General features: G+C 37.8%; 1 protein-coding gene across 4 annotated transcripts in view; it reads left to right on the top strand.

Annotated features, from left to right (window-relative positions):
* The window catches only part of cdon (cell adhesion associated, oncogene regulated), a 109,819-nt gene that overhangs the window by 53,866 nt on the left and 29,312 nt on the right, over positions 1–26,641 (top strand). For 2 of the 4 annotated variants that reach the window (XM_008118238.3, XM_003225719.4), the window contains 7 exons: positions 21,661–21,791; positions 22,138–22,410; positions 23,719–23,865; positions 24,081–24,224; positions 24,887–25,174; positions 25,298–25,567; positions 25,991–26,347. In XM_008118238.3, the coding sequence (XP_008116445.1) occupies positions 21,722–21,791; positions 22,138–22,410; positions 23,719–23,865; positions 24,081–24,224; positions 24,887–25,174; positions 25,298–25,567; positions 25,991–26,347 (1,549 nt within the window). In that variant the 5' untranslated portion in view covers positions 21,661–21,721. Of the gene's footprint in view, positions 1–6,158; positions 6,299–21,093; positions 21,461–21,660; positions 21,792–22,137; positions 22,411–23,718; positions 23,866–24,080; positions 24,225–24,886; positions 25,175–25,297; positions 25,568–25,990; positions 26,348–26,641 lie in introns of those variants that run through there. The other 2 variants (XM_062961315.1, XM_016996451.2) reach the window with 2 other exon arrangements.

Below are 26,641 nucleotides of genomic sequence, written 5' to 3'. Positions count from 1 at the left end.
TAATCGGCTCTCCCAAATATCACTTTCCTGAGACTAGTTTGACTTTCAAATTAATAGAGACTGACCCTGTTGCATTTGTTCAAGGTTCTTAGATCCCCTAAGGATAGAAAAACCAACTGGCAAAAGAACAGTTTTCTTTATTTATGACACTGGGCCATTTTTAATTTGAGAAGTTATTATATATATCACCACTGCGGTCTCTAGGGGACATTAGGCATAAAACTGAACCACTGCACTGTTGATGGTGAATGTATTTCAACTCACTTTTTTCCCCATGACTTACTATTAATTTACTACCTCACAAGCCGGCACCTATAGGTCATCAGGTAGCTTGAGCAGTAATTAGTCCTTTCTTAATATTACTCTTTACTTCAGCATTTATCTTAACTTCTCAAAATTTAAGGTGAGGAGAAAAAAAAGGAGCAATGCTTACTTTTTATCCAACCTTTGCTTACTTTTTGCCTTTTTGACTCCTCTCACAAAATAAAACACTGCCTCATTTTAACATTATAAAAGCACACTTAACATTATAAAAGCACACATGAAATTTAAGAAGCTTTAGTTTTGTATAGCAAAATCCTGAATTTATCCTGGGCTAAACATATTATATAGCACAATATATTATATAATTCTAATAGTTTAATATACTGGTAGTGTGCTATATAGATTGCGGTATAATATATAACAAGTGTGTATTATATATTACATGTAATATTACTAATAATATTGCAGTATCGTGGTATAGTACAATATAATAATGTATAAAACTAATATTGTGCTATGCTAATAATACAATATATTGTATATATATATATATATATAAAAGGGTAATGAAATTTCGGCCTAGGACAAAACAACAAAACTACACATCCCAGAAACACTAAACTTGGCAGCACAACCCCTCATCCATGCCTCTACATTCCTACAACAAAAAGAAAAGAAAAATAAAGTCCTAATTAGAGGGAGAGGAATAAGTGTTTTATCAAATTGCTGCCAGTTAGAAGGCTAAGCTCCGCCCACTTGGTCTCCTAGCAACCCACTCAGCCCAGGGGACAGGCACAGTTAGGCCTCACTTAGGCCTCTTCCACACTGCCTATAAAATACAGATTTTCAGACTTTAACTGGATTATATGGCAGTGTAGACTCAAGGCCCTTCCACACAGCTATATAACCCATTTATAATGGACTTAATGTAAGGTAAAACCTTTACCCTTTACCTTAACTACCACCAATTCCTCAATACTTTATTTCCCATATCACCATATTTCACCACAGCAACGTGTACACAGCTAGTATACATATAATATTGATAATAATGTTGTAATGTAATTCAATATAATACTAATAATAATACAATATAATAATATACAGTAATAATATACTAATAATATTGCAGTATTGTGGTATAGTACAATATAGTACTATATCATACATATATGTGTGTGTGTGTGTATGTATATACAACATATATAAACATATGTTGTATATACATATCTATACATATATTGCTAATCTATATATATAAAAGAGTGATGGCATCACGGCAGTGGACAAAACAGCAAAAGTAAACACCCCACAACCTCGAAAATTGACAGCACAACCCCTCATCCATGCCTCTAGGTTGATACAACAAAAAGAAAAGAAAAATAAAGTCCTAATTAGAGGGAGGGGAATAATTGTTTTTATCCAATTGCTGCCAGTTAGAAGGCTAAGCTCCACTCACTTGGTCTCCTAGTAACCCACTCAGCCCATGGGACCCTTTACCTTAACTACCACCAATTCCTCAATACTTTATTTCCCATACCACAATACTTTGCCACAGCAACGCGTGGCTGGGCACAGCTAGTATTATAATGTAATTCAATATTACAATACAATAATACAATATTATAATGTACCCTGTTTCCTTGAAAATAAGACAGTGTATTATATTAATTTTTGCTCCCAAAGATGCACTAGGTCTTATTTTCAGGGGGTGTCTTATTTTTCCATGAAGAAGAATTCACATTTATTGTTGAACAAAAAAAATGAACATTTATTTATACTGTACCATAGTTGTCATCACAAACCAGCATAACCAGACAAACTGTGAATCAAGAATTTATTACTACCATTATTTTCATGTACAACAATTTATGGTACGGACATTTACTAATCTTGCATGCTCCGGTGTTCTGTTCGTTGGGCATGCTTCCAAAAAAAAACTTTACTGGGTCTTACTTTCGGGGAGGCCTTATATTTAGCAATTCAGCAAAACCTCTACTAGGTCTTATTTTCAGGGGATGTCTTATTTTCGGGGAAACAGGGTAGTAAAATATATTAAATATTATAATGTAATACAATATAATATTAATGCAGTATAATACTAATAATACAATTTACTGATATACTAATAATATTGCAGTATAGTGATATAATACAATGCAGTAATGTATCATACTAATATTGTGCTATGCTAAAAATACAATAGGAGCCTCTGGTGGCTCAGTGTGTTAAAGCGCTGAGCTGCTGAACTTGCAGACCAAAAGGTCCCAGGTTCAAATCTGGGGAGCGGAGTGAGCGCCCGCTGTTAGCTCCAGCTTCTGCCAACCTAGCAGTTCGAAAACATGCCAATGTGAGTAGATCAATATGTACCGCTCCGGCGGGAAGGTAACGGCATTCCATGCAGTCATGCCAGCCACATGACCTAGGAGATGTCTACAATCTCCAATACCAAGTCCCATAAGCACTTTATTAGAACTAAGATCGTATATTGCACTCTGCACTTGCCCTAGAAGCCTTATATATCACCTGTCACATCAGCACTTTTAATCTTGTACCCATTACTCTGGCCCAGCCCAGTTTTATTGTGTTTTAGCATATTGTTTATTGCTTGTTGTTTATACTGTTTTAATTGTTTTTAACTTGCCTTTTGTTTTGTATTGTTATATTGTGTGTTGAGGCCTTGGCCTTTGTAAGCCGCATCGAGTCCTTCGGGAGATGCTAGCGGGGTACAAATAAAGTTTAATAAAATAATAATAATAATAATAATAATAATAATAATAATACGGACAACGCCGGCTCTTCGGCTTAGAAATTGAGATGAGCACCAACCCCCAGAGTTGGTCACGACTGGACTTAACGTCAGGGGAAACCTTTACCTTAAAAATACAATATATTGTGTATACATACAATATTTATAATAATGTTGCAATGTAATTAAATATAATACAGTAGAGTCTCACTTATCCAACATCAACGGGCCGGCAGAATGTTGGATAAGCGAATATCTTGGATTATAAAGAGGGATTAAGGAAAAGCCTGTTGTCGACCGCGTTTTGGGGGATCGGGCCCTTAAGGAGGGACCCGATCCGGTCCTGAGAGAACGGACCTTGGCGGAGCCAATAGGAAAATATGAGCCACAATACAACCTGAAGCCGAAATGAAGAATGTCCGCCAAAGTTGAAGGAAAATTCCGCCAAGGAGTCTTTATTGAGCGATTCAGCTGAAAAGGACTCTAGTAGCGATCATTCAGTCTACTAGGGTACCACATAATCAAAATAAAGCCATATTTATACAAAATTTCAGTCTGACAGCCCTTTGAATTTTCCGCCCCGCTCCCCCGCCCATCTGATCGTTGATAGGCTAGAAGGTTGAACGAGGCGGGCTTTCGTTTCCCGCCTTGCTCCGTTGGCCCAATAGGAAGCTGCCTTTTGTCTCTACTTGGGCCAATCAGGAAAGAGAAGCCGGGAGTTATTGAAACAATGAAGTGACAGGGCAGGAAATATCGGATTAATTCCTGCTAGACCGATTTCTAAAGGGATTAATGGTAGCAATCAAGGGTGTCCGGGTTTCTGTCACATATACAGATTTTAGATATGCCTTGGGGTGTCAGAGGTGGAAGTAAAGATGGGTGGTGATGAGCCATATTGACAGGCTCTGCAGGGCGCCTTCCTGAGGTGTCCTGGTTTTTCCTTTGGATGAGATATGACAATGTTTGCCTTGGGGCGAATCACCTTTAGGTCAATACTCCGAATTCGGCGACTCAAGCCCTATATTGTCCATGCAATGTGAATTTGATTGGGTTTAGCGGTGGCAGATTATCCTTTTGTTTTTGGGAAGGGAAGCCTGGGTCATAGGAAATGGGATAGGTTCTGGGGTTCAGGTTGAGTTCAAAATATTTCCTATTTGATTTCATGACTTGGCAATTATATGAAATAAAATGAAAAATAAAATAAAGTTGAAATATAAACCCTGCTGGGAAAAATACATATTTCCCGGGGATCCCAAAGAGTACAAATACATATAGGCAGACAGATAGATTTCATGGAAATAAGGGAGAATCCATAAAAGTGAGTTACATTGCATAAAGGGGAATCATGAATGATATAAACAATTGAAAAACATTTGATAAGTACGAAGTTCATAACATCTGGGGAACCCAATATGGAAATTCATAAAAGTGGAGTTTTAGCAGCATGATTTTACAATTCATGAAGTTAGCCCAACGATTAGAAATTCATACAATAGTGATTCATGAGGGTGTCCAGGTACATAGAATATAAAAATTCACGGATACATTGGGAAAAGAGTTCATCTGTGGTGGAAGGAATTCATAGAAATAGCATGGAGAAGAGGTACATGTGGGTTGCAGTCTTTGGAAGTATAGGTTTTCATAAGTTCAGGGGTAGGTCTGGGGAAGAGTGTTCTTCTCATTCATAAAATTATGAAGGTGTGAATGAAACGTGGAGGGTGCCCGACCAGGCACCCTCCTGGCAGCTGCAGAGAGGGTGAAGGTCCTTGGAGAACTATGTCTCCCCAGCGGGAGAGCGAACCCCCATCCACAGTTCACAGAAAGGGACCAGTGATCTCTTAAAACCATCCCGCGGGTCGCGGGGAGAGGAAAGTCCGGGATGAGGCTGGAAGAGAGCAGTCTGGCTTGAAAAGAGCAGTCGGTTCCGTTTGACAGTCAGCTGATGAGGTGCCAAAAACTGGACCGATTTTGGTTCCGCTGGTGGTCCTTGGGTCAGGAGCCTTAGAAAGGGTTAGGACTAAAAGAAGAGCGTGCTAGGGGTAATTTTGATAAAGATATGAGCCAATTTGTATCGTCCGCCGTATTAACCTATGGCGGGGGGAAGCCTCCGCCAGAGTTTAAAGGTCGGATGGGTTAGAGAGAGAGAGAGGGGGGGGGGAATTGCATGCAAAAGAAGGAGTCAGGGAAAGACACAAAATAACCAGATAGAAAGTGTTACTGTTAAAAATGAATGCTACTTTTATTGGGGGGATTTGTTACATAGTCCAGGGAAGGGGAAAGTGAAAAAAAAAAGATCTTTTAATAATAGTCTGCTGCGGTCCCGCTCCGTTCCTTTGGTGATGGATCTGCGGAACTCTCCGCTGCGGGTTCAAATCAATTTGAAAGCTGGCGCCACGGTCATCAAGCCTATTAAACTTCAAATTAGGTTATGATTTTACAAATTAAGCACCAAAACATCATGTTACACAACAAATTTGACAGAAAAAAATAGTTCAATACGCAGTAATGTTATGTTGTAATTACTGTATTTACGAATTTAGCACCAAAATATCACGATATATTGAAAACGTCGACTACAAAAATGGCTTGGATTATCCAGAACGTTGGATAAGCGAGTGTTGGATAAGTGAGAGTCTACTGTACAATATATTGTGTATACATACAATATTTATAATAATGTTGCCATGTAAATTAATATAATACTAATAATAATACAATATAATAATATATAACAATAAGTACACTGACTTCCTCTCCCAAAGAACTGCAAGAGGAAAGAAGAAGCCACGTGGGGGCGGAGGGAGGAGTGGGCGGGGCGGTGGAGAAAAGGGGCGTGGCCAAGCGAGAGGCGAGAAAAGGGACGAGAGCAAGCTGGCCCTTTTGCGCACGCGCGGCCGTTCCCTTCTAATCGGTGGGAGAGACTTTGGCGCTTTCGAGGGAGGCTATGAGGGGCGCGAAGCCCCGCCCACTGCGAGGGAGCGAGCGCGAGCGCCCGTCGTTAGCGCGCGTGCGCGGCAGCCAGTCGGCTCGCTCGCGGCTCCAGTCAGTCAGTCAGTCAGTCAGTGAGCGCTGTGAGGGAGAAGCAGGAGGAGGTCTGGCGCCTTGGCGGCGGCGGGAACGACACCTCCTCAGGACGGGGCTGCGGGCTGCCTTTGCCGGTGGCTGGGTGTTGGATGGAGGCTCCCGTCCGCCTCGCCGGTTCTCTCTGGAATGTCCCGGGGAGCGGCTGGCGCCGAGTGGAAGCAGCGAGGGCTCTATGGGCGCAGGCAGCGCCGCTTCTGAGGGGTGAGGAGGCCGAGAAGAGGGAGGGAGGGAGGGAGGGCCAAGTTTGTTTCTAGAACAGGGCTGAACCCAAGCCTGGGCAAATTTGGGCCTTCGCTCCAGGTGTTTTGGACTCCAACTCCCACCATTCCTAACAGCCTCAGGCCCCTTCCTTTTCCCCCTCAGCCGCTTAAGCGGCTGAGGGGGAAAAGGGCCTGAGGCTGTTAGGAATGGTGGGAGTTGGAGTCCAAAACACCTGGAGCGAAGGCCCAAGCTTACCCATACCTGTTCAAATAAATAACATGTTTGAGATGCTCAGTTGTCAACTTCAGACTGTTTTAACTTTTGACACAATTCTTTTTGAACATGAAATTGTAAGCTTCGTATTGTGTTTCCTGAAGTCTATTTCTAGCACGAGCATATCGGTAGGTTATTCTCATCTGGGCTAAGATGAAACGTCTTGAAACTTTAAATCAGTGGTTCTCAACCTATGGGTCCCCAGGTGTTTTGTCCTTCAAACTTACTGCTGGGTGCCCACAGATTGGGAACCACTGCTTTAAATTTACTGTGTTGTGGAAGGCTTTCATGACCGGAATCACTGGGTTGCTGTGAGTTTTCTGGACTCTATGGCCATGTTCCAGAAACATTCTTTCCTGATGTTTTGCGTGCATCTATGGAGCCCCAATGGCGCAGAGGATTAAACCACAGAGCTGCTGAACTTGCTGACCGAAAGGTTGGCGGTTCGAATCCAGGGAGTGGAGTGAGCTCCCACTATTTGCCCCAGCTTCTGCCAACCTGGCAGTTCAAAAATATGCAAATGTGAGTAGATCAATAGGTACCGCTTCTGCGGAAAGGTAACGGCGCTCCATGCAGTCATGCTGGTCACATGACCTTGGAGGTGTCTACGAATAATGCCAGCTCTTCAGCTTAGAAATGGAGATGAGCACCGACCCCCAGAGTCTGACACAACTGGACCTAATGTCAGGGTTAGGGTTTACCTATGGCAGGCATCCTCAGAAGCTGTGAGATCTGTTGGAAACTAGGAAGGGAGGTTTATATATCTGTGGAATAATGTCCAGGGTGGGAGAAAGAACTCTTGTCTGTTTGAGGCAGGTGTGAATGTTTCAATTGGACACCTTGATTAGGTCTGCAGGAGTCTACCGTATACCATGCAGCTGTGGATAAGTCTACATCCGGACTACCAAATGCAGCATTACCCATTGAAAGGCATTGCAGAGAAGTCAGCCATAGCAGAGCACTTGATGCACCAACCTGGACACAGCATGTTATTGGAAAACATAGAAATGCTGGACCACTCTAACAATCACCATGTCAGACTCCACAGAGAAACCACTGAAATCCCCAAGCATGTGGACAATTTCAACAGAAAGGAGGAAACTATGAAAATGAACAAAATCTTGCTATCAGTATTAAAAACTCTAAAATCAGGACAGTAAAAAAAGAACAACACTCAAAAACAGGGGAATTACAGACACGAAACAATCAGGGCCAGCTAACATATCCCAACAAAGGATTCCCCCAGGCAGGAAGTCAACTGCAAGACATTGAAGGTGAAGGCTATTCAGTGCTAATCAAGGTAACCAATTGAAACATTCACACTTGCCTCAAACAGACAAGAGTTTTTTCTCACACCCTGGACAGTCCACAGATAGATAAACCTCATTGCCTGGTTTCCAACAGACCTCACAATCTCTGCTGAGGCCTGCCATAGTTGCAGGCAAAACATCAAGAAAGAATGTTTCTGGAACATGGCCATACAGCCCGAAAAACAAACAGCAATCCACTTCGTTGCTCAGTTAGAAAGAATTCTTACTTGGAATGGCTTGCATATCTGCTATCTGTTTACACACATGTTAAAATTGCATAGCCTGAATGAGCTCTGTGCAAGAATAAAATGCTATACAATACAAAACATTTTTCTCTAACTATTTCAAATTGTTTACTTAATAAATTAGTAACATATTTCATTTTGACATGAGTTCACATAAGATCATTATTTAAATGGCAAGTGTTTCCAGCAACTTAATTCACCAAAGATGCAGAAGATTGCAGTGTCAGTGTTCGTGTAGACTTTCTCACAAATTCAAGCAAGGTATTTCTGTGTGTTGTTGAAGGCTTTCATTGCTGGAATTGCTGGATTTTGTTCATTTTCATCGTTTCCTCCTTTCTGTTGAAATTGTTCACATGCTTGTGGATTTCAGTGGCTTCTCTGTAATCTGACATGGTGGTTGTTGGAGTGGTCCATTATTTCTGTGTTTTCAAGTAATAGTGTGTCCAGGATATTTCTTTTTGCATTCTTGTGCTCCTCCATATATTTGTGAACAAGGACATCAATTGCAACTTTAAATCAGTGTTTGGCTAAACATTTGGCTGGTTTTTAGAAGTAGTGTTCATATGTTTTTACCTGGTTAAAATGTGTAAAATAACTAGATAACAATGTAACAGTGCGACAAAGGTGCACAGTTGAGAGATGGGATTACCTTTGTCATTTCTACAAGTGCCCACACTTGCAGGTGGTTTGACTTTCTCATGCATGGCTTATGATTTTTAGACTTCTTATATGCAGTCAACAAGGTAGAGACCATTGAGTTTTGTATACATCAGACCAGAAATGGTGTACTGGTTTTACTGAATTTCGGAGAACATTGTACTGAAATTTTACTAGAAAGATTGTGGTTTTGATTTTTTTTTTCTTGGCGAGTAAAACACATGCAGAACTAGGCTTTCTGAGAAATTGTTTCCTTTAGTACACCTTGCAGATATATTAGAGATTGGATATAATTTATTATGTTTGATCATAGAGGTGTCTTTCACACTTGGCGTAAAAAGTTAGGTGTTGTTTAGTATGTCTGTATTTTAGATAGGATTAATTCTAGAGTATACATGCCTGAACCCTTATCATTCAGGATTATTTGCATAGGGAATTGTGAAATCAAGATGCAGTATTTGATAATGTGAGTTAAATTGGAGAATATCATTTTAAAAGAGGGCCAAGAAAATGAAGAAAAACCATAACTGCTGGTTCATATTCATACTCAAAGAGTTCAGCATGACTAACTGCCTCCCTTTTAAAATGAAACCATGCACTGTGGTATAATAGGAAACATCCCTTGTGGAATGTATTGTATGTGCATGATTCCTGTTTAAATTTTCGTAGTTTGATATGTAACGTACAGTATTCTTGTTGTCCACAATCTGGCAATAGTTTTGAGGTGATATTAATGTGAGTCTTTTAAAATCAAACTAATTATACTTGCCTGAAAGAGCCACATTAGTGTGATCTAGCTTCCTGGTGCTTTTTTGGAGCCCTGGAGACAACCTAGTGAATAGGGCTGAAAATTCATTCTGTATTTGATTAAATGGAACAGACTCGTTGCTTCTTACCCCAGCAGGGGCTATGAGATCTCTTGATCCCCGAAGCGGCTCATAGACCCTGGGAATTCCATTAGCAAGCACCTGAGGAATTTCTGCCCTGCAGTGCCTTCTTTTTTGTAGCAAGGGAAGAGTTGCCGGGAATAGAACAAGAAGTATATCACTCTTGATAAGTGGGGGTGGCTGTGTTAGACGAATCCATATATTGGCAGATTTAAATTCAAGGCATGGCTTAACAGCTTATCTGGTAAGAGAAAAGACCAGTTTTGCTTAGATTTAAAAGAGAACTGTATTTGGGGCACTAAACTTAGGTCATTCACTCTTACTATTGAAACCATCTGGTTGCTTGTTTTTCAATCTGAAGAGGCAAACTGTTGGACAACCTAGTATTATCAATACAAGCATTCACTTTCATGCAGTGGGTGAGTTTTTTTTTAAAGAAATATAATAGACAGTGGTGATTTTTTTATTTTCCTAACAATAAATAAATAAATTTTATATAAATTTCCAGTAGTTTTTTTAATGTTTATAATATGGAAATATCGTTTTGCAATCAAGCTTATGATCAGACAGGAAAAAGGAATGGGGCTTTTATGAGTTGCTTTTGTACAAAATACACTTCAGAATACTATTCAGAATTCTTACTTTAAATCAAAACAAGCATAGTGTGAAACCTAATAGTGCCATGAAATAGCACAGATGTCACACTTTAAAAGTGTTGATAAATATTTAATTAGAACTGTATTGAATATCAATATAATTAATGTTATCATTTAGGGTTTCAGCTGAAACTGTACAGTTGATCCAGCTATAAGAGACATATCTAGTACAGTAAAAGTCAATATTTCCTGTTCTTACACTTTGTACAGTGTTTAAAACTCTGGGTTGTTGTATGTCTTTCAGGCTATGTGGCCATGTTCCAGAAGTATTCTCTCCTGACGTTTCGCCCACATCTATGGCAGGCAACCTCAGAAGTGTAAAACTCTGTTTTACTAGCAGTTGAATCAGAATTTGTCCTGAGAAGTGTAGACCTGCTCATATTCTAAAAGCATCCGTCATGAATTTCATTTCAGAACTGATCAGTTTATTTTGGTTCCATTTCTAGTCTGTGGTGTTTACAAACTTTTTCCTTTGTATAGCATTGGCAGCTGTGAACTCCCTCTGCTGGTCAATTCTAAAGACAGAACTATTTCTTTTGCATAATTTATATTGATGACCACTTTTTAATTCCTTATTCATATTTACACTAAATTGTTGTCTGAAGAGTAATTCCTGTCTGAGATCCAAAACACACAGCAACTACTATGCATTGGTTTGTGTACTTATCTCAAGTTACTAGTCCTTTTCTCTGGTGTAATTTTTTCAAATATGAATTTCATAGGGTTTTCTTAGGCAAGGAATACTCAGAAGTGCACTGCATTCTCATATGGTAGTCATGTAGCTGTGTACTCCAAATCAGCAGAACTGTGATCATTATTTTCTGTGTTAAGGTAAAGAACGGCAATTTACAACACATGGAAAAATATGAAATTTCCTTCTAAATGAATCAATACAACACAAGAGAGCACAAGAAAATAAAGTAGTGAGTGTTTCATGAGAGTGTCAGTAAAGTGTAGAGTACATAGAATGTGAACTTAAAACTAATAGTTGCTGGTTTATTACAGTACATTTAGTCAGATTTAATTTACTTCTATCATATCACTTAAATTATGTACAGTTCAAGCCTACTTTATGTTCTCATTCATTGGGACTGCATTTTCCCCTGTAGCCATGAATTCGGTGACGTCCAATTACCTATGATGTAAGACAGTACTAGATTACTGGGTGGCTATAAATTCCGGCTGCAGGTGTAAGTTTAATAGATACATGTTCCTTTAGGGATCAAAAATAGCATACATTGCTTCAAGTTACAACAAAAAATCTTTATAAACAAAGTTTTGACTTGTATTTTATAGAGTTAAAACAATTGCATGACAGTATGAGTAGAATGTGAATATGGATGCAAATTAAGTTATTTGTTCTTCAGTAGAAGAAAAGAGATATATCTGTAGAAATGCTTAAAGATTACTAGAGTTTCAGATAGAGAACTTCATGAGATAATTGGTTGTCTCTCTCTGTCATTTGATGTATTGTTCGATGAAAGGGACAGCCGTGAGGCATAGAATCACTATGATTAGACATCCCAAATTTCTGATTTGTAGTCTAGCTCTTTCATTAGTGCTTGAATGTCACTTATGGTCTAAACAATGTATAATATGGTCCTTCACTTTTGTGGGTTTCACACTCAAGGTTTTGATTGTGAGTTTGAAAATCCATTGCCTCTTGACATTGATGCTGTCATGTGAACAGTTATTTGTAGTTTTTCTGCTTTTCCAGATGAGCTGTGCCCCTAATCCCTTCAAGGGTGGAGGGACGACTGTACTGTCCATTGGACTTCCATGTTTTTGTGTTTTCTCTTTTTGTGGGTAAACTTCAGGCTGCCTGAAAGAATATATTTGTATCTGATCATGGTTTTTATTGAACACATTAAACGTCTTGCTGCTTTATGTATGCCAGATTGCCAACTGGAGGTTTTTTACCTGAGTAGGAGCAAAGTATCTTGACACTGTTGTTACTAACAGAAAATGCATATAAACTTGAGACACTAGCCTTGGTATACTAAGTAAACAGAAAGCATTTCTGTTAATATATTTTCTTCTGTAATCAGAGTTTAGTTTGCTTGAAAAATAGCCATAGTTGCAAAGCTAGGATTTGTGCTGGAATTTTGACTTGTATAATTGTGTGTGTGATTCTTGAAACATGCATTAAGTATGTCAGTACAGTTTTGTCAATATAATAATTGTTGCAAATTTAATCAATACCATCACTAAACCCAGTAATTTATCTCCCTGCAAAATATATTATACTTTGAAATTGAGGAGTTTGTGATTGTCCTCTTCTTTGATGTTCATCAATATGTGTCCTGTTAGCTCCAGTAGTCATCTCTTCATATTATGCCCTATATAGGAGTTGCCTCAGTCTTTGGAGCTTAGCATATACAGTAGGAAAAGCAAATCATGCTTTTTTCTGTGCCTTTGTGTGTGCCTTTGTAGGGAAAGCTGTGCTGATGCCTGTATGGGATAATAAATTTAGAGATTAACAGTTGCTGAAGTAACCTGCAACAATCTGACTTCTGTTTTCTTTCTTGCAAGACAGTCTTCAGCAAATTCAAGCTGCTTGCCCTGTTGGAGAAGAAGGTGCAATAGCTTGAGGCCTATATACATACAATTCATTTTATTGGGATGCTTGAAGCATTTTTAGAAAGAGTGGAGCAGATTCTCCTGGAAGGATAATATGTGGAGGAAGCCTCTAGCAAGGAAAACATTTCCCAAATTAGGATATTGATACTTGGAAGAATATGACACACAGCAACATATTGCAGCAACAACAGCAAAATTTGTTTTGTTACCCTCCTCTCCTCAAACTGTTGATAGTTTGGTGCCACATTGCAGATTCCATGCTCTCTTAATGAGCGTTTATAGAGCACAAGAACAAAGACAGTATACTTGTTTCTCGAAAGACAGAGTAGAGCTACTGTCAGTTCCCACAGCATGAAGAGATGTGTTATAGTATTGCTGTGTGATTCCCTTTTGAAAGAAACAGACACAGAGGTGTATGGACCTGATAAGAATGCATTTAAAGGTGTTTCAGTGACAAAAAAACTATGATAATAACAGAAAATCTGACAAGACTCATTAACTGACTAATACTGATTACTTTCTAATTGATATTGGAACAAATAATACTGCGAGATACAGCCATCAATGTAAGGGACTGAGGCTCTGAAGAGGAAACTAAAGGACTTTACAGTATGCCATTTCATTGTTCCTTCCTGTTGAAGGACATTAACCAGGAAGAGAGAGAAGAATGTTACAAGTAAATAGTTCACTCTGCAGATGGTACTTGTAAAGGAAGATTTGACTTCTTGGACAATGTGTCTGCATGTTCATCAAGAACGATTTCCGACAAGAGTGCTCAGAGTTTGGGAAATAACAAGATGAACTCAGACTCTTAACACAGACAAATATGATTTAATACGAATTACTGAAACCTGGTTGGATGCTTTCTATGATTGAAACATAGCAATGGAAGAGTAAAACCTATTCCAAAGAAATAGACCAAATAGGAAAGGAAGAGAAGTAATATTGTATGTCAGCATGTGTAAATGGAGGAGATCAATGGCTTAGAAAGTGGGAAAGATACTGAGCATTTTGATAAAAACTATAAGCAAGATAAACAGCAGCTTTGTGGGAGTCTACTGTAGACTGCAAAAAACCTGAGTTGATGTGAAGACATTGACAAGAGGCAGAAGCCAGAAGTGCAGTTACAGTTTGGTTAACGTGAGGTGACAAGGAATGGTGATGCCCATTTTTAATAAGGTTCTACTGCAGTAAGGCTCTCAGCAAAGAGATAGAGCAATCCTTTTACAGTAAGCCCCTTACTCAGACGAAGAAATTGTTACTAATCAATAGATTTTCTAATGTGATAGGAAAAGCTATTTAGCAAGAATAAACATAAAATGTCATTGAGATGAGTCTTTTTAAGTTATAGGAGTTGTATAGAAACTTTCCATTGAACTAAGAACCAACTACAGTAGACATGGTTTATTATATAAATACTTGATATGCTGATCCAACATGGAAGCAAGAGTGTGCACAAGCTCCACCCTCCATCATAATCTTTCATATGGAAGATTCTACATCTTAATGTGACAGGAACTTGTATGTGTGGATCGTCTCCACAAGTCAACAAACTATCTGCAGACTTGTTGTTTTCCTTACAATGAAAGCAACAATAAAGCTGACTGGTGCTCACAAACTCCTCTTCTTATATGTTGAGTCAACTCAGTAAGAAACTCCTGAATATATTTATAGTCAAGGCCACAGGTGTAGCAATTTTTTAAACAAAGCTGCTCTATTGTGCTCTACATAACAATTCAATAATTCAGACTATTGAAAATCTCTCCCTAGCCTACTCCTTGTATAGCTTGCAGATGTGTAATTTGATTGACCTGTGAGTCTAGTTGAAGAATGAAAATGTAGAATCTTAAAGGCACTATATAAAAGGCAATGCCAAAGAGACATAATTGAAGTGTTGCTAAGATTAATGGGTGGTTGCTGCAACCCAGTCTTCTAAACATGGGCAACTTCTTGGTTTCCGAGAGGATAAAAGTGTCTCTTTAGACAGCAAACTATTAATTAGAATTTCTTATATGACTGTAATGAGAGTACTAAGAACGTGATGTTTGAAGGATGTATACAATCTTGAGGTGTTTTATCTGAACCACACATTTTTGCAATGTTGAATTGCTAGATTTTTCAAGACTTCAAGGCAGAGGATATAAGTGTTCAGTGCTAATTTGTTTTATATGCTGGGTTTGACCAACCAATCCTTAAATAGCTTGGGCCAATAATATCCAAAAGACTGCCTCTTCACATGCAAGTCTCAATGGAAGGCATGTTATGTATCCAACTACCCTGGCAAGCTTTGAGGATGCACGAGACAGGACTTTCTCATTGGTCATATGTTTGTTGTAAACTCCTTCCCAATGGAAGTCAGTCTGGCTTCATTTTCATGATGTGTTTTTACATTAAAGTTGTGGAATTTTTAGGAAACTGCATAAGATAGTGTTGTGTTTTGAAGATAAGTTTATCTTAGAGAAGATACCTTAAATAGTAATTAATTTCCACATTCCTGTCTACCTACATCCTTTTAAGATGGTATGATTTTTTTTCCTTTGTCATCCTTTCCTGCTAGTGCCATGTGGTAACTTGAATTAATCTTATTTGCAGTTTCTCACTATTTCGTCATTTGGTTATAAGACCAACTGAAAGTGCTTAGCATCTTACCTAAAATGTGAGAGAAGTTTACCTTTAAAGCAAGTCTAGAATAAAGTCTTAAACAAATAAATGCAAATTAAAAATGTGGCCACTGTGTCTTACTCTTCTTGTTTCTGCACTATGGAAAACTTGTCATAGGTATGGTGGAGACAGAATATTGTTTTTACTGTTGTTGTGTGTCCTAAAGTCATTTCTGACTTATTGTGACCCTTAGGTTAATTTTTCATGTTTTTTTTTTTTTGCAAGGTTTGTTCAGGGGCGGGGGTTGCCTTTTCTGTCCTCTGGAGCTAAGAGAATGCTTTTCTGTCCAAGTGGGAATTTGAACCCTGATCTCCATAACACAAGTTCAACATTCAACTTCTATACCTTTGGTTCTCAGCCTGTGGGTCCCCAGATGTTTTGGCCTTCAACTTCCAGAAATCCCAACAGCTAGTAAACTGGCCAAAACACATGGGGACCCACAGGTTGAGAACCACTGTTCTATACTATGGTTACTCTATAAGGACATGTAAGATACCCTGACTGTTCTCATTACTTAGTGAAAACTGAAGGATGAATGCATTGCCATGGCTTCTTTGGTATACATATAATTGTACATTGATTAAAGATTAAAGCAAATTGGCATACTAATGAGATGGATGTGTTTGACAGAATATTTGAGACTGCAGAGTGTAATAATTATAATTGCCACATCTGAGATCATATTAAATCTAGCATATTTTCTCACTTTAGGATGATGTCAGAATAATTACCATACATATCTAATGTACACATGTCAAATGTAGTCTCAGTTGAATGTACTACTAGTACAATTGGCTCTTTTGAAAACAGGTGGTGATGATGTGGAACAGGCCCTTTGTTTACATTTCTTCTTGTAATTTTAGAGCACTGCTTTCAGAAATATTAAGTTACTTTTTGTTTACATAGTTATGTTCAGGGTAACAATCAAAATAAATAAATAATACTTAGAAATGTGTTGTCGAAGGCTTTCATGGCCGGGATCACAGGGTTGTTGTTTCCGGGCTGTATGGCCATCTTCCAGAAGTATTCTCTCCTGACGTTTCGTCCACATCTATGACAGGCATCCTCAGAGGTTGTGAGGTATATGGAGAAACTAAGCAAGGAAGGTTTATATATCTGTGGAAGTTCCTGGGTGGGGAAAAGAACTCTTGCCTGTTGGAGGCCAGTGTGAATGTTGTAATTAGTCACCTTGATTAGCATTAAATAGCCTTCCCAGCTTCACCTCCTGGCCTGGGGGAATCCTTTGTTCAGAGTCGTTAGCTGCCCCTGATTGATTCATGTCTAGAATTCTTCTGTTTTCAGAGCGTTGCACCTTATTTACTGTTCTGATTTTGGAGTTTTTTTTAATACTGGTAGCCAGATTTTGTTCATTTTCATGGTTTCATCCTTTCTGTTGAAATTGCCCACATGCTTGTGGCTTCTCTGTGTAGTCTGACATGATAGTTGTTGGAGTGGTCGAGCATCAGGAGAGAATATTTCTGAAACTTGGCCATACTGCCCAGAAAACACACAACAACCCAATACTTAAAAGTTATCCACCTGAAGTGTTACAACATCCAAAATATTTTAAATAATAACATAGAAGTCGAATTAGTTTCCTATTATTGTGTGCTTTCAAGTCGTTTCCAACTTATCTTTTTCCAAGGATCAGCTGAGAATGTGTAATTTACCCAAGGTTACCCTGCAGGTGTCCATGGCCAAAAAGGAATTCATACTCTGATCTCCAGTATTGTAGTCTAATGCTCAAACACACCACCATGCTAGCTCTCACAGCTTGCTGTACTCTCAATTTATTTTTAGCAAAGTTAAGGGCATCAAAATTTTGTCTGTGCAATGTGTACTCCATACCATCGTTCTTGATTTGGCTGGGAAAAGTCTTGGTTTGGTTTGAGAACATTGTTCTTTTCAGTCTCGCAGATGCAATGAAAGCCTAGTACAATTTTTTAAAATATAAAATTGCTTACATATTTTCATGAGAGTAAACTTTTGAAAACAGCAATTGTGTCTTGTTTTCCACAAATACTTTTGTATCTGCCTTTTTCAATCACTTTTAAGTTTCTCTTCTGCATTCCTGTTGGATGCCTGACTACTTCTATTCTATATTCTGGTAACATATAAAAATAGAAGTTGTGGTTCTGTCTTAAATGAAATTGTGGTTTTTTTTAATTATTAGGTGGTTACTAAATCAAAACCTGGAGCTCAACCCTTCTTTTCTGAGTGTAATTAGGAAAACACTGATGCTTATTGTAGCTGGCAGCCTCTCACTTTTGCCTCTTTCTGCATGTGACCCCACAATCTCAGTGACCTTTCCTGGAGTTAGTAATGGGCGTTGTTCATTGTGATGGGCTAGAAGTGGCTCATGTGGAGTTGATTATTTCCTTGCCTGTCTGATCTATTTGGTGCCATAACTTCAAGCAGTGCCATGTTCTTGCTCTCTTTTTGGCTGACCACAGTGAAAGGAAATCCTTTTGCTGGCGACAGGATCAGTTTGCATGCTTGACTGACTTGATTGAGCCTCTGAAAATGGGGTTGTGGTGGTGGTGCAGGGTAACAAACCCCTAAGGTGTTATGTTTCCTTTGCATTGTTTGTGTATTCATAATTATTATTCTTCCTTCAAGGCATTATTCTAGTAGTCTTTTATTTGATGAGTATTAAACATACACATCTGTAACTTACTCCAGTATGAATAAGAAAACCTAAGAGCTTTTTAAAAATTGAAATGTGGTCATTGAAAATATTGTAGGCTAATGCCTGGTGTCCAGTCTCAGTTTAATTGTTGAGTTGATAATGGCTAAACAATTTAGGCATTTCTAGTTAAAGTAGATTTCTAATTTGGACTCAGGCTGAAATTTGGTATTGATACTGATGTGGTAATCCTGATTCATGGCAAATTATTCTGGAGTGGAGACAAGTAGAATGCCTGCTGCTTTTCCTAGATCATTTAATGACTTCTTATACTCCTGGAAGGATTAGCAGAGTATGGCACTGTGAATATCACACTCCATGGGCCTCCACCTTTGTAGGGAAATTCTGTAAGATCAAGCTAGGAGCTTGTTTTTCCACTGTTAGGAAACTCACATATGCCTTTTGTGGATCTTTGTTATTCCCATGGTGTAATATGATCCCAAAGCACATTGGTCAAGATCATTCAGAGGCTTTAAGTGGGTTATCATCAATCTGCAGATGACATCTCACTCTTTTATATTCCCCCTTAAAAATGTAGGTGCACATTGTGTCTGGCTTGATCTGCTAGCTACCTTTTTAGAGGAAAAGATCTGAATGTTCTGGTAAATACTGTTGTAACCTGCGCTATATAATGATGTTTCCGTAAAGACAGCTGAGTTAGTTGACCCCAGATATATTCCAGATCACTGCAAGGTGTATATAATGCTTATTCTTTCTTACTTTCCAGTGTGCTTTCTGGATTAAATTCAGGATGTAGATTCTTACCTTGAAAATAATTTATATATTTGCCTCAAATTATTTCATGGAATACATTATGTTTCTTCTAAAATCTAAAATTAATTCATTTTAACAGTTACGCCATTATAAGGCTTGCAGATTTTTTTCTGTTGTAGCTTGCAAGTTCTGGAGTTGGTTACTGAGGATAGTGTGATGAATTCAGGAAACCAACCTTTTGCTGATTTGTAACCACTCCATGTGAAATTTTAAAGCAAACTGTCAATACATTTGTTTTCAAGCAAGTCCTTTGCAATTGAGTGGTTTTCTTGGGATTTTGTTTCTGTTAGTTGTAACTTGCATTATGAACAGTCATTGACAGAACAGCTGTATGTTTGTCTTGTTAATGAAGAGTGACGTCTAAGTACCAGAAACTGATGATTTTGTCTGTGGGGGTTTTTTGTTCTGTTTTTGCTCTTATATCTTTTTAATCTTCAAATGTGATTAGTATTAAGGGGTCATTATATCTCTTACTCCAGCATTTCTAATAGCAAATTCCTCTATTGTATTATTTATTTATTTATTTATTTATATCCCGCTTTTCTCCCATGAGTGGAATTCGAAGCGGCGAACAATAATTAAAATGACAGATATCACAGGACACAAAAGCAAAATAAAACTGATAAACAGATAAGACAAATCCATAAGCTATAGACAACAGAGTTAATGAATACAGTATGTTCCACTAAAATTCTCTGGGCCTCAGGCCACCGAAGTCATTCACAAAAAAATATATTAAAAATCCTAAAGCTCTGTTTGTTTAGGCCATGTTAAGTCCAAGATATCCTTCGTTGATATGCCTTACCCATTGCAGCCAAATCATTTCCTATTTTGGGTTATCAGGAAAGGCCTATTTACACAGGAAGGTTTTAACCTGTGCACAAAAGGCGAGTATATTTTATTTATTTATTTATTATTAAACTTATATACCGCTACTCCCGGTTTGGCTCGGAGCGGTTTACAAAATAGATTAAAACAATACACTTGGCTTTAAAATAACAATAAAAACAATAAAAGCAACAATAAAAACAGACATAGCCCCGAGTCTTTCACCCATTGAAATAGAGGGGGCCGATTGCACCTCTTTGGGAAGGGAATTCCAGAGCTGTGGGACCACCACTGCAAATGCCCCCTCTCATTTCGAGATGCGGTCCCTCAAGTAGGCTGAGGGCTTTATAGACTAAATTTTTATTCTTTAGGGGGCTATATGCATGCATGCAAGATAGATAACACTGCTCATGTTGTAAACTTCTCAGAATATTCCAAAAAAAAGAGAACAGCATCTGGTTGTTTAAAAACATCATCTAGTTGTTTAAAAACCCTCAAGAATTCTAGTAACAGAGCAACACACAGTAACATTTCCGCTGTCTGTTTCCCCATGGTTCAGTTTTAAACTCACTTTTTGTATTGTTTATTAAAATCTTTGCCATTTCCAAGGGTGAAATAATTCTAAATGAATTAACGATTCATGGGTTGAAGCCATGGGTGCACAGTTTGGCATAGGCATGATCCAATCAGGCTTTATAATGGCAACCACAGAAGGCAAGTTCCATGGGCTCACCTGCTTATTTTTACCAAACCTAACTGTACCACTCTGTGAATCATTCTTGTTATTTTGAACCGTGGTTTTTACCTGTGTTTTAAGAAAAGTAGTTGAGCTTATTTCTCCATGTTCAGCAATAAAATAAGGAGAAAATTGTGAAAAGTTGCAAATTAAACAAACAACTGCTCTGCAGGTTTTAATTTGAAGATGGGTACTAATGGCTCTGAGGCAGAAAATAATTTTGAGTGCTACTACTTTTGACTTTGGAATGCCCTCCCAAGCAGAATACATCTGGTAGCTGTACTGTATCTCTTTCAGCATCGGCTTAAAATCTTCTCTCTCTCGCTTTTAGTGTAAGCTTAATGGCAAGGTGTTTCACTTTTGGGAGTACTTGTCAGGATGTAATTGAAAAGCAAAAATACCATACATTAATATATTTGCCTTGGGTTTTAAAACCACAATATCTTAAACTAATTAGTCTGGTATTTTTCTTAGTTGTATTGTTTTTAAAATTGTTTTGTAGATAACAGTTTTTAAGTGTGTCTCCCTGAGGAATTAATTTTTTTCATTATTGTGATCCATGCATTCTGAAATAGTAGAATACTTTCATTTCAGTGGAAGTGTGTAGTAAGTCTCAGGAAAGGGATCTCTTTCACAAAAGATAGTATTTGGATTTCTTTTGGGATTTTATTCTATTTTTAAACAGGCTTGTAATAACTGGCTCCAGCTATCTTCATGGACTAGTGCAGTAGTTCTTGATGTAACTGAACTGGATGTTTTTGAATATATGAACTTCTTATTTTATATATGGTCTTCCATCTTATCCTTCACAGAGGATTTAGGGCCAAGCTACATGTTACACAAGTGGAGTCTCACATTCTGTCTTAAAAGTATGTGGCAGAGGCTGTAGCATGCAAAAAAGAAGGAAGTAGGCTATTCCTTGTTTCTGCAAGTAAAAAGACTTAGTGCTTTAGATTTAGGAATAGGCAATGCATTAGGCCTTATTTGTATTCCTGAAAGTTTTCAACTTTATATATAATACAGTACATCACTTAAGGCAGTTCTGTTGCCTTTGTTTGTTCTTTTGTAGGCTCCTCAGTGACTCATATTAGTCTGAAGCTCTTTGCCATCAGCTTTTCTGACCTGGCACTATGCATTCTGATCCTGGATCTTTACAAGAATTGCTTTTTCTTACAGTTTTCTTCTCAACAACAGCTTCAGGTAAGCTTGCTTTATTGGATGTCAATCAAGTTTAAAACATTACTTTCCATTTTTTTCTTTACTGTTGACTTTATTGCCTTTTAGAGTTAAACTGAAGGAGAATATAATAGTGATATGTTTGTCTATTCAAAAGTATAGCTGCATTATAAATTCAGCACAATAAAGGTGGATGTTAAAAAAGGTGTAAATTATTATTGTGAGTTCACATTTAGCAATTAGAAGAAGATAAACGTATAGAACATAAACCTATAAAATATGTCCATTATACTTCAGAATATTTTTATAACATTGAAAAATCAGGTGTAAATTAGTGTCATCTTACATTATTTTTTCTTATTTTTTCTAGACTTGATTCCTCACTTTCTTTCTGAGCCCCTTTCTGTTATTCAAAAACCTGGTGCAAATGTAAAACTCGACTGTTCTGCTGAGCCCTCTACAGCCCACGTGTCTTGGCATTTCAATGGGGAAAAACTTCACAAGAATGCGGATCAAGTAGACATACAGCCAGGATCTCTGACAATCTTTTCTCTCAGTCCATCAAATTCTGGTATCTACCAATGCATTGCAAATAACAGCATTGGTGCAATTATCAGCAGACCTGCAACAGTGTCAATAGCATGTAAGTTTTAATTGACTTGATGACAAAATTAACATACAACCCTCTATGATGTTTCCGTGTCTTCCATTGTCTCCCTTTGCGTTTATATTATTTCTGCACTTAACATTCTGGGTCTTTAAAGAATTCATATCTGAAAACATCAGATGACCTCTTCAAGAATTACTAAGCTTAATAGAGAAGTGAAAAAATTTAATGTATCTTTTTATGAAAAATACATAATCTGGAAAAAATGGGTAACAGAAGAAATGTATTTGAAGGCCCCTCTTTTATGCATTTAAAGACTCATCTAAACCTCTCCACAGTTTTTAAGCAAGTAAATTCCTTCAGCTTAATCCAGGGGAGCAATGAGAAATCTGAATATATTCTTGTGTATTTGTGTATATGTGCACTTCGAAGTCTCCTTCTGACCTCAGGCGACCCCATCAATTTCATGGATTCCCTTACAACTCATTAATTCTATGATAGGTACTATGCTTTGTGTTATAAACTATCTTGCATGGCAGATCATAGCACATCAGGTTTTGAAATATGCATATGCATATTGATTTAAATGTTCGACAGTGCAAGTGAAACATTTCACTTACATGTTTTTCTCTTTTGACAACCTTGTCCTGAAAGTTGTATCTGACCTGAGGATAATTTAGCCATTTGACATCAGAATTAAAAATTTAAATTCTGCTTTTGTCAGTATGGGCTTAATTAATCTCCTTTATGGAAATGCTCTGCTTATGAGCCATGCCCATAGTACCCAAAGGAGACAAGATTCAAATAACCGAGGAAGCTGTGTGTTTTTATAGTGCAGTAGTCCATAACAGATTCCTCTGTGGAGCTTATAAAGGTCAGTCAACACAGAAAAACTGTACAAGCTGTAGAAAACTGAATGTATTTAAGTGTCCCATATACTGTAATCCTTGCAGGTAAAAATGCTTTGGGTTGAACTGATATATATATTACCGTAACTAGAAGTTTCTGTAATCTTAGGATCATAGAACTGAGAAGTTTACAAATACTCTATTCTACACCATGATAAATGGCTGTTCTATAATGGCAATTACTTGCTACATCCAGGAAAAGAAATGGTCTTCCATTTGTACTATTTGCACTTTTTTTCACATAGTTTGATAAGTAGTTCACTATGCCTTGAATACTTCTGTTTGTTTTGCTAAGAAAATGTACATTAGACATTTACCTTCCACTTTTCATGATAAGCACAAGTATTTTTATTCTCTTTCCAATTGTTTACTTTGCCTTACTAGAGTAGATTTTGTTTGGAAACCTTTGAAGGAAAAACCTGTGGATTTTTTCTAGATCTTGATGATTTTGAGACTTCATGGAGGAACACAATTACAGTAGAGGAAGGGAATACTGCTTTAATCAATTGCAATGTGCCAAAAAGTGATCCAGAGGCACAGGTTCGTTTCCGTGCACGAGGGAAATGGCTGGAACAATCAACAGGTGAGATTATGTGTAACAAAAATATGTGTTTGTTTATGGTCATACTATTGGAACTGCCACAAGAGTTAACTTGAGTTTTGCTAATTACATTTATCTTATCTTGACATATCACATGTCTAAATGCAGGCTAAGTTGCACAGTAAAAATAACTATATGCTCATTTGTAACCTAATTAAAGGTAACCCCCTTCCACCATCCTTTTCTCTTTTTGCTAGAAAACTACCTAATTCTCCCATCTGGACATTTGCAAATTTTGAGTGTATCTTTAGAGGACAAAGGATTCTACAAGTGTGCTGCATATAACCCAATAACTGATGACCTGAAAGTTGAACCCTCTGGGCATAAGCTCATCATCAGCAGTAAGTATTAAATATATTTTAAATCTTTTCTGTGAAATCATAGGATATAAGCTACCAGCATTGTCACTGCTGTGTAGAGGCAATTTCCTTCAATTGTGTGCAGGTAGTGCATAGCTAACATTTTTCTTTGTAACAGTTAAACTTTGTGTCTGAATCGTTACACTTACTATGTGGAATGAGTTTATAAACTCTTCCTAATGTTAACCACTGTTACAAGTATCTGCATTAAGCAACTGTAGCAAAGGCCCATAGCTAAGTGACAAATCATTTACTTCATATATATCTCATCTGTGATATCTTAACATGATGAAATCCTGGATAATTGCTGCCCATCATTCTAGGCAGCTTACTATATGTTGAGGCAAAATATAAGCCAGTGGGAGGTAATAGGAGGATGGTATCAGCCCTTACTAGAGTTGCCTTTGTTCTGTATATCAGGCCCTAGCTTGGTAATTGTATTAGAAACAGACTGTGTTTGGAACCTAACAAGTGTAAGGGAATGAATTATAGTTTAATATTTTGTCTCCTGTGATGGAACAACCAATCACCATGGGTAGCTATGTGGAAGCATGAATAAAATAGCACCCCCCAAAAAAACAAAACATAAGACATTTATCTATTCAGTTTAAAATATCTGTTGTTTCCTTTCCCTTCAATTTCAGGCTCTTCTTCAAGGGATTTTGATATAATTCACACTACCAGTTCTCAGACATTGACAGTACTCGCACACAGCCCTCTGATGTTGGAGTGTGTTGTTAGCAGGTTGTCTGTGTCTTCTGTCCATTGGTATAAAGATGGTAAAGATGCACTCGCTAGAGGCAGATGGAGACTTCTTCACACCCATCTTACAATTGACTCAATTGATGCATCAGAGTCTGGAAATTACTCCTGCGTGGTGGATAACAAGTTTGGAGTTGTAAAACATATAAACTACAGCGTAAATGTATTTGGTAAGAAATGATAGTAACAAAATACTTTATATATAGGTTAAGAAAGCAAGATAGCTGTAACCAAGGAAAGATGCTAGTACAGAAGAACAGCATATGTGAAATTTTTTCTTTTTTTATTTCTAGAATCTCCTTCAATTTCAAAAGGACTGCAAGATCAATTAGTATCTTTAGGTAAAAATGTGCATCTTTCCTGTGAAATACATGGAACCCCAACACCTAATCTCACCTGGTACCATAATGCAGCTCCTGTCCATCTTTCATCACGGCACTTGCTTTCAGGAAACAAGCTGCGAATTATTGGTGTCACCAGCGAAGATACAGGGATGTATCAGTGTTTAGTGAACAATGGCTATGGATTTGTGCATTCTACTGGGAGAATTCATTTCCAAACAGGTAAAAAAACTACATCATACATTATTCTGTTTTTAGCTCTTCTTTTCTTCACCTCTATCAGTCTACTTAAGCTTTTGCATGGAATATCAAACAACATTATGATATTGTCTATCCCTCTATACTTTATGGGGTGCATTTTAAAGTTTTCAATTTGTTTCTAAAGTTAAGAAAATTAAATGGTGAAAACTAGGAGTAGTTTGTTTTAAAACCTATATAAACAAATTTGTTCATGCTCACTATTGACAATTTAGTTATTCTCTTAACCAGAACTAGTATTGTTTCAAGAACTCGATGGATAGTTTTTGATATGATTGTGGCACAAGGCAGTCTGTGCACATAAGGATTGAATAAATGTTCTAATGGTATCTCCTGCACAATGATTGATAAAATATTGTTCTATTCCATATTTCTTTCTTTAAATAGATAGGGGCTCCAAGCCTATTGTAACCACAATGCCAGCAAGCATCAAAGCGACAGATGGTGAAACAGTCATGTTGTCTTGCAACGCCACTGGGCTACCTATTCCTGTCATCCGTTGGTATAATAGCCAAGGGCTGATTACCAGTCACCCTTCACAGGTTCTTTATTCAAAATCAAGGAAGTTTTCCTCACAAGCAAGAACTGGCAGCTCCATTTCAGACAGAGCCTACTTCATCATGTCCCGGGGCAGTTCAAGCTCCCTCTATGTCCAGCCAGTGACATCAGAACATACTGGGAGATACACGTGTGAGGCAACAAATGAACATGGGCTTTCTCGTTCAGAGACTTTTCTTACAGTTGGTAAGTGGAATTATAACTGATCTGATATGTACTAGAGAGCACATATTTCGAGTAGCTGTGCTGTGTAAGACATGCTTTTTTAAACTATCTGTTGGGAGTATTCAGATCTAAATCTCATCAGCATAGCATTGATGAAGTGGACTGAAATGGTCTACAAAAGCTTATGCTAGAAATGTCTCATTCTCATTCTGAAAGGGACTTCAGAATTTATATGTTTTCATTCTGAAGCAGTTCTATCCCTGATTAATACTATCTTGTCTATCTTGTCCTTTGGGAGGATGATGTCAAAGGGAA

Source organism: Anolis carolinensis, unplaced genomic scaffold (assembly GCF_035594765.1).
Source record: "Anolis carolinensis isolate JA03-04 unplaced genomic scaffold, rAnoCar3.1.pri scaffold_8, whole genome shotgun sequence".
NCBI classification, from domain to species: domain Eukaryota; kingdom Metazoa; phylum Chordata; class Lepidosauria; order Squamata; family Dactyloidae; genus Anolis; species Anolis carolinensis.
The sequence above is the reverse complement of the archived record's forward strand: the minus strand, read 5'-3'. Positions and strand labels throughout refer to the sequence as shown.